Raw genomic sequence first — 9,367 nt, 5'->3', positions numbered from 1 at the left:
CTATCACTCTTTGCAGATGATATGATGGTCTACTTAAAAAATCCTAGAGAATCAACTAAAAAGCTAGTAGAAATAATCAACAACTTTAGCAAAGTTGTAGGATTCAAAATAAATGCACATAAATCATCAGCATTTCTATATATTTCCAACACATCACAGCAGCAAGAGTGTGGGAAGCCAATAAGAGAATAGATAAAGATCTGAGACCCCTCTTTTGATACCTCTTATGATCCATACCTTTTCTTATTGGAAAAGCATTATAGACTTATTGAAAAGCTTTGAGTCCTTAGAAGACCAACAACTACTGAGGTAAAAATTTCTCTCCTTGATAATTAAGAAGGCTGAACCCTAATAAACATTACTTAGATAAGACTGCATACTTAGATGAGACTGAAGCCTTTAGTCTGGACTTTATTTGACCGGGTGCAAACCTATAATCCAAGGAGAGAGGACTCAATTATTGAACATCTCCATAAAATATTTCTGCTTCCAGAATTATCCCCTACTAATTGGTGGTTGGAATTTGGCCATTGTCCTTGTTACCTATACCTTTACTTTTTAGACTTTAATGGGTTGTGTATGATTTGTGACCCCTTCACAGCTGTGACTCTTTCTTTGTGTTCTTTGTTTGAAATCAGTATATAATAAACTCCAAAGCCCACAGAGTTCAGAACAGCATGGGCTAACCACTAGTCTGGTTGTTCTCATTTTCTTTTTCCTGTCTTAACAATCTTATGCCACCATATGCCACTCACTACCCCTAACATATAGATCTGGCTCTCTATACAAGAGGTAGAAAGTGAAACACCATATAAAATTAATCTAGACAATATAAAATACTTAGGAATCTATCTACCAAAACAAATACAGTAATTATACGAACATAATTACAAATCACTTTCCAAAAAAGTAAAACTAGATCTAAACAATTGGAAAAACATTGAGTGCTCATGGGTAGGACAAGCTAACATAATAAAAGTGACCATTCAACCCAGATTAATTTACTTATTTAGTGCCATACCTATCAAACTACCAAAAACCTTTCTTACTACGTTAGAAAAAACTATAACAAAGTTCATTTGGAAGAACAAAAGATCAAGAATATCAACGGAAATAATGAAAAAAATGTGAAGGAAGGTGTCTTAGCAGTACCAGATATTAAGCTATACTATAAAGCAGTGGTCATCAAAACAATATGGTACTGGCTAAGAGACAGAAGGGAGGATCAGTGGAATAGACTTGGCATAAGTGATTTCAGGAAGACAGTGTATGATAAACCCAAAGAGCCCAATTTTGGGGACAAAAATCCACTTTTGACAAAAACTGCTGGGAAAATTGGGGAACAATATGGGAGAGATTAGGTTTAGATAAACATCTCACACCCTACACCAAGATAAATTCAGAATGGGTGAAAGACAAATATAAAGAAGGAAACTGTAAGTAAATTAGGTGAACACTGAATAGTATACTTGTCAGATCTCTGGGAAAGGAAAGATTTTAAAACCAAACAAGAATTAGAGAAAATTACAAAATGTAAAATAAATAATTTTGATTATATTAAATTAAAAAAAAATTGTACAAAGTAAAACAATGCAACCAAAATTAGAAGGGAAAGAACAAACTGGGAAAAAATCTTTATAACAAAAATTTCTGCCAGAGGTCTAATTATTCAAATATAGAAGGAGCTAAATCAATTGTATAAAAAGTCAAGCCATTCCCCAATTAATAATGGGCAAGGGACATGAATAGGAAGTTTTCAGATAAAGAAATCAAAAGTATCAATAAGCACATGAGAAAGTGTTCTAAATCTCTAATAATTAGAGAAATGCAAATCAAAACAACTCTGAGGTACCACCTCAGACCCAGCAGATTGGCTAAAATGATAGCAGGGGAAAATAATGAATGTAGGAGGGGATGTGGAAAAATTGGGACGTTAATGCACTGCTGGTGGAGTTATGAACTGATCCAACCATTCTGGATGGCAATTTGGAACTATGCTCAAAGAGTGGTAAAAGAATGCTTGCCCTTTGATCCAGTAATACCATTGCTGGGATTGTACCCCAAAGAGAACATAGATAAACAGACTTGCACAAAAATATTTATAGCTGCACTCTTTGTGGTGGCAAAAAACTGGAAAATGAGGGTATGCCCTTCAATTGGGGAATGGTGAAACAAATTGTGGTATCTGTTGGTGATGGAATACTATTGTGCTCAAAGGAATAATAAACTGGAGGAATTCCATGTGTACTGGAAAGACCTCCAGGAATTGATGCAGAGTCAAAGGACCAGAGCCAGAAGAACATTGTACAAAGAGACTGATATACTGTGGTAAAATTGAATGTAATGGATGTCTGTACTAGCAGCAATGCAATGACACAGGACAATTCTGAGGAACTTATGGTAAAGAATGCTACGCACATTCAGAGGAAGAACTGCAGGAGAGGAAACATAGAAGAAAAACAACTGCTTGAAAGCATGGGTTGAGGTGGATATGATTGGGGATATAGACTCGAAACTACCACACTAATGCAACTAACAACAATTTGGAAATAGGTCTTGATCAATGACATATGTTAAAACCAGTGGAAATATGCATTGGCCATGGGTGGGGGAATTGGGGAAGTTGAAGGGGAAAGTAGGAGCATGAATCATGTAACAATTTAAAAAATGAATATTAATAAATGTTTTAAAAAACATATATTGACTTTTAATCCGATCCTGCCAGAGTTTGAGATTGTATAATAAAGAATGTGAGTTTGGGTATGAGGTAGGCTGGAGAAGACAAGGGAATGTTTTTATTCATTGCCATTTAGTAAATAAACCTATGTAAAAGTTGACTGACATGAGTTGGTTAAATAATACTGGGGAGCCCCTGGTGATTAATATTGGCAGGGAAGCACCATAGTAGGAAGCTGCATTGATAATATTATACAAGAATCACTTTGACCCATGAGATCCAAATTCTGAATACAGAACTCTGAAGTTAACTTGGAGATGAGCTCAGACAATCTGATTAATCAATATAGTGGGATTTAGGATAATCACCTCAGAGTATATACTACATGATATAAAATAATTTCAAAATCAAATTATTAACCATCACTGGAGTAGGGAAAGTAGGGGCAGAGGGAAACATTTTGGATCTCATAATTTCAAAGAGTGTATGTTGAAAATTGTTATTACATGTAATTGGGAACATAAAATATTAAAAAAGAAAAGGAATTGTTATTTTGGGGGTTAAGGAATGACTTTATTGTGGTGGTAGCACCTAAAGTATGTATTAAAGGATGCTATAGATTTAACGAGGCATTGGTAGGAGGGCATTCATTGAAGATGTATGAAGGCATGAAGGAAGGAGATGGAATCTTAGTCAGCAAAGCATTTATTAAGTGCTTACTAGGTCAGCTACTGGGAATATAAACACAAGCAGAATCCATGATGGTTCCAGCCTTTAAGAAGTTTATATTCTAATGAAGGAAGACAATACAGAAAAGGAGATGGTGGGAGAGAAGAGCAGAATAAAGGAGTTTTGTGGTGATAACTCAGCAATGCAGTTTGGAGTGAAAGGAAGGCATGGTTATACTGAACAGCCTTCTTCATAGGAGGTTCTGGGAGGAACCAGCAACCAGAGGGAGAAGCCTTGGATGTAGAGGGTCCTGCCAATATGAAAAAGTAATTCAGAAGTGAAGTAAGCTCCAAAGCTTTCTATGGCATGGTAGAGAGTCCTGTGGAAGTCGGCTTACATCCTATTTGAGAAGGACAACACATAAAATACATACCAAAAATGCAAGGTTGATACAGAGGATTTGGGGGGTAATATGAAATAACCACAAAGATAAGTGGGAACAGATGAAGGAGAGCTTTCAATGTCAACATGGAAATGAGAATTGGGATTATCCAGAATCACCAAATCAGTCACATACATTTACACAGAGAGAAAAATAAAACACACACACATCAAGGGAATGGTACAGTCAAATATATTTAGGGAAGGAAAGGTTAAAGATGCCTTCCCTGAAAACAATAGCATGACAATTCTGGGGTCCAGAGAGAGGGGAGATGCTTTGCACTAGACTTTGTGCTGAAAATAGATGACTATTCCACAAGAGTGTTGGAGAGGGAGTTTCAAAAGAGAAAATTCTGAGTTCTATTGTCTAAAATTGTCTAGATCCTTTTTCTTTAACCATGGTAGATACTTTATCTTTACTAGCTTCAGACATAGAGACTCAAGGAAAGAATATAGGAGAGGATCCTAGTATACAGAGATAGATACAGATTTCTAGGTATGATACTATATATTGTATATATACTACACAATGGGAAGGATAGCATATCTCTCTGTACCACATTTCTCAGTCCTTGACACAGTCCTGAGTTGGAAATGACTTCAACATCCTCATATTCTCCTTTTCAGTAACTTCTGGATCCCTTGTTTAATCTCTTTGGTCCTCACACCATAGACAATGGGATTCAGGGCTGGGGGGATAAGATGATGAAGGACATTGAGGAGGATAAGGACGTCCATGGGAACTCTCTTCTTGGCCACATTTGTCAGTACAACAACCAGCAAGATGGTGCTGAAGAAGAGGATAAGAATAAAGTGGGATCCACATGTGCTCAGGGCCTTGACTGCAGCCCCCTCAGCCTTGATCCTTAGCACAGCCCGAAGGATAAAGGTATAAGAAATGAAGATAAGGATGAGGTCAGAGCCAAGTATAGCCCAGCCAGCCACAAACTGGTAAATTCGATTGAAAGTAAAATTGTCACAGGAGAGTCGGGACACAGATAAGTTGGCACAGATGCAGTTCTCAATTATATATTTTCCACAGTAATGAAGTCGGGAAGACAGGATTGGAATGGGTGCAAAAATAAGAGCATTTCTGGCCACAATGAATACAATAGCCTTCATCACAAATTGATCAGTGATGATGGAGGGGTAGCGCAGGGGGTGGCAAATGGCCACATAGCGATCATACGCCATGATCATAAAGGTGCAGGACTCCATGGGAAGGAAACTGTTCATAATGAACATTTGGAGGAAGCAGGCAGAAAAGCTGATGGCTCTGAGATCAAACCAGAAGATCGCCAGCACCTTGGGGATGACCGTGAGGCAGAGCACAATATCCAGCAGGGAGAGCAGGCTGAGCAGGTAGTACATGGGCTCATGCAGAGATGCCTCGAGCCAGATGGTGAGCAGAAGCATAGCATTGGCTGCCATGGCCAAGAGGAAAAGCAGGCTCAGAGGCAGGGAGAGCCAGTGCTGCCAGCTCTGGTAGCCAGGGAAGCAGATGAGGAGGAACTCAGAGATGGCAGCAGGTGAACTGTTGTTCACAGGTACCATTAAGAAGGCCGTTGATTGGACAAGGTTTACCTGGAAAACAGCAAATGTAGAAGGAGTCAATCATCAGAAGAGATGACTGTCCTAGGATTCATCAGACAGGGACAGCATCTCACCTGAGTAAAGCTGAGGCCACTTCTTACTCTTTGTGAAATAACTGCCCACTCTCCATGATATATACAAACATAAAGTAGAAATGTTGGTCTTCTTTTTTTTTTCTGGGATCACCTCCTTTTTCTGAATCACTATTTAACCATCTATGAAGTTAAGAAAGAGAATTTGAAGATTTGTTACGTTCCCTTCTACATCATACAATCTTTGCTTATAAAACTATAGGACATGAGAGGGTTGAGATTGAGGATATATATTATATTGGACAGAGTGTTAAACAGAGCTTACAAGATCTGGGTTCAAATCATGGACTATATTTTCTCTATGTCATCCTTCGCTAGTCACTTAATCTTTTTGAGACTTGGTTTCTATGTTTGCAAGACTAGAACAATATTCTGTATAGACAGAGAGAGAATGCAAGCAAATGATGTGTTTAGTGCATTTTGCAAGCCTTTAAACACCCCACAAGTATGTTATTATTACTATAAGAGATAAAATTATCTTGAGGCATATTCATGGAACAAATGTTGCTGAGGTTGGAGTTATATAGAAGAGAGAGTACCCAAAGTAGAGATGTGTTATTCCATATATTTAAGCATCTTAATCAAGATATGTGGGTTTTTGAGATGATTCTGAAAAAAGTAACACTTTACTTTTCACTGAACTAAGCCAATATTCTCCAATCATTTTAAAATACCTGCCATTATCAAGAAAGTTTTAATACTTTTAATATTTAATACTTTTAAATATACTTCCCGTATGTGAATTTTTTCTCATTTATAATTACATGAGAGTATGCAGTTAGGTGACACAGGGTCAGAGTGGAAATCCGGCAGACTCATCTTTCTGAGTTTAAATCTGGCCTCAGAATTTTACTAGCTGTGTGGCACTGGGCAAATCATTTAATTCTGTTTGCCTCACTTCCTCAATTATAAAATGAGCTAGAGAAGGAAATGTCAAAGCACTCCTGTATATTTGCCAGGAAAACCCAAATTGGGATAATGAAGAATTGGAAATGATTGAAACTGAACAACATTTTACAATACAGGATTGTACTTCTATAATAAGGATATACTTTTTGTACTAATACCTAGATACATTTAAAAATTAATATAAATGTAGAAAATTAAAAAAAAAAACTCTTACCTTCCATCTTAGAATCAACATTGTATATTGGTTCTAGGGCAGAAGAGATGTAAGGGCTAGGCAATGGGGGTTAAGTGACTTGCCCAGAGTCACACGGCAGGGAAGTGTCTGAGGCCAGATTTGAACCTATGACCTCCTATCTTTAGCCCTGGATTTAAATACACTTTGCCACCCAGCTACCCCCAAATAAAGAAATTTTAAAAGATAAACATTAAAAAAAGATAAAAATTAAATAGTATTTGAACCTGGAATCATGGATAACCATTAGAATTTATTGGGAAGGGATATGGTGGATTCTGATCAGAAATTTAGGAAAAATTCTTCAGCAATAACTTGGAGGATGGAAAGACTTGAGGCACAAAAGTCTATTAGGAAGCTCTTGTTTTTGCCCAGGAGAGAGATGATTAGAACCAGAACAAGAGTGATGGTTGTGTAAGTAGAGAGGGACAAATATAGATTGGATAAATGTTGTGGAAGTAGACAAGAAAAGACTGGACAAGTGAATAGATTAGTGGAGTGAAAGAGGGAGAATTTGAAGATGACCCTAAGGTTGTGAACCTGAGTAACTGAAGGGATAATGTTATTTTTGAGATGCTAGAGAAAAGTGGGAGAAGGGTAGACTTGAGAAGAAAGAGAATATAATTATGTCTGCTATTTAAATCACAACTCACCCATATTTCTCATCTCAGCTCATCCATGCTCCAATAAATCTGTCAATATCTTCCCTGAAGTTTCCGTATTTGAATGGAAATATCTTCACACTCTATCCCTAACCTAGTAAAATTGTTTCTCTTTTCTCTTTCAATTCCTCTGTTCATTTTCCTCTCTTAGTCGCATTTCTATATCAGTAATCTATGACAATTGCTATCTAATGTCCTGTCATTCTTTTGCCTTTCCCTGTTCACAATCAATCTTTCTCAATTTCATTTCTCTCTGTCTTCCTGTTTCAGTTTCTGTCTCTTTATCTTTGTCTCTGTCTGTCTGTCTGTCTGTCTGTCTCTGTGTGTCTCTCTCTTATTTTCTCTCTCTCAACCCTCCAACTCCCATAGGTAAGACTCTAACTCTTAATGTTTTAAGTTAGAGGATATAGGGGCTTGCAGATCTAAAGAAAAGATGGCAGAAGAATCTGCCTCTTTGTTAATGTATAGTAGGCTTGGTCATAGAAAAGACCATCAGAAACAATAGATACAATAAGGGAAGTATGTGGGTACCTTCCTTGAAGAGGACAACAAGAGAAGGAACTAGGAATCCCAGAAGAATGTGACTGGGTTCATCTTCAGTCACTACTCAATATCCAGGAAACTAATGGCCACATATCTTCCCAAGATCCCAGTGTCCCTGTATGTCAATTGGAAAAGAGGTCCATTTAGACTTTCTTCTGACACCAACTCAGAGGACAGGAAAAGGAGAAGCCATTAGTAGAAGCAAACCGATCATTAGTATTACTCATCTAAAAGAAGGGGGAAATTCTGTACCTTGCATTGCTCATTTTCCAAATCCAACCCTGACTTCAGCCTTTTGTGTGTCCTAGTCCTAGATCCAAACCTGGATACTGACTTTTCCAACTCTACATTCTTATACCTTAACTCCCTCCCTTTACTCTTCCTGAAACACACAGTGGTCAATTGAAATCCTTTTTTGAAAACAGTAGTAGTTCTGTGGTAGGTTTTATAGATTCCAGACCCTCCCTTTGGGATCAGCAAGGGAAATGTCTGGGCCCCATCAGGAGTCACATGCTCCTATATTGTTCCTGAAGGTACTTGGACTTGAGCCAAATCTTGCCCAGCAGGATAATGTTAGAAATGGAAATGAAAGTCAGTAGCCTTAGAATGTAATGCACTCATTTTCTTTCTGTTTCTCTGTTTCTCCTTTTCTCTGAGAGTGATGATGCTATGAAGGAAGGTGGTACCTTAATTTTGTGCTATGTCGTATTGGTGGAAAAATTCTCTACATCCATATATACAAACACTCCCATGCCTTGTAATCTACAGTCTGACTAAACTGATGTCTAGAGAAACTCTGAAAAGATTACATAGACCCACTTATCCAGCTGATTTTGACTCCTTGATCCCATTCACCTCAATATAATCTTCTAGCCAATCCAATTCCATAATTCAAATAGCATCTCTCTTATTTCTCATTGCTTCCCATTGTAGGTTCTTTACATCCTACCTCAATAACACTTTCCGTAGGAAATCTATCCATATTTATTCATATTGATTACTTACATATGTATGTTCCTCATCTCTCCAATCCCACTATAAATTCTGTAACTGAGGAAGCAGCATGGTGAAGTAGAAAAAAATGGCTAAAGTCAGGATACAATTTGGATCCCAGCTCTGCTTTGTGTTCAATGTTGGCAAACCCAGTTTACTTCTCTGCACCTCACTTTCTTCATCCATAAGAAGGTGAATTGTATTGATCCAGTCTAATGATGATTTATTAATCACCTTCTGCATGCAAGGAACTCTGCTAGCCATGGAGTACTAGAAAATATCTAAAATTTTTTCCACCTTGGAATCTACAGTTTATTGAAGGGCTCACATCTTTATTTTCTACTGCATTTTCCTCAACCATGTTGTCCCCCAAACCTAAAGATTTACAACAATGATATCTTCTGGGAGGTGTTATGATCATCGAGGGACTTGAATATAAAGATGTAATTGCTAAGAAAAGGTAAAGCAGAAAGCCCCAGACTGTAAGGGAGCTTTAAACTTTCCTTAAGTATCAACAGGAAATCAGATATCTCAACTAAACTTCCTGTAAAATCCC

General features: G+C 37.5%; 1 protein-coding gene across 1 annotated transcript; it reads right to left on the bottom strand.

Annotated features, from left to right (window-relative positions):
* Positions 1–4,396: 4,396 nt before the first annotated feature.
* On the bottom strand, positions 4,397–5,341 carry LOC123238709 (olfactory receptor 56A1-like). The gene has a single exon (XM_044665916.1). It carries the CDS (start codon positions 5,339–5,341, stop codon positions 4,397–4,399), a length of 945 nt encoding a protein of 314 aa, XP_044521851.1.
* Positions 5,342–9,367: the final 4,026 nt, after the last annotated feature.

This window comes from Gracilinanus agilis, chromosome 3 (assembly GCF_016433145.1).
Source record: "Gracilinanus agilis isolate LMUSP501 chromosome 3, AgileGrace, whole genome shotgun sequence".
NCBI lineage: Eukaryota > Metazoa > Chordata > Mammalia > Didelphimorphia > Didelphidae > Gracilinanus > Gracilinanus agilis.
The sequence above is the reverse complement of the archived record's forward strand: the minus strand, read 5'-3'. Positions and strand labels throughout refer to the sequence as shown.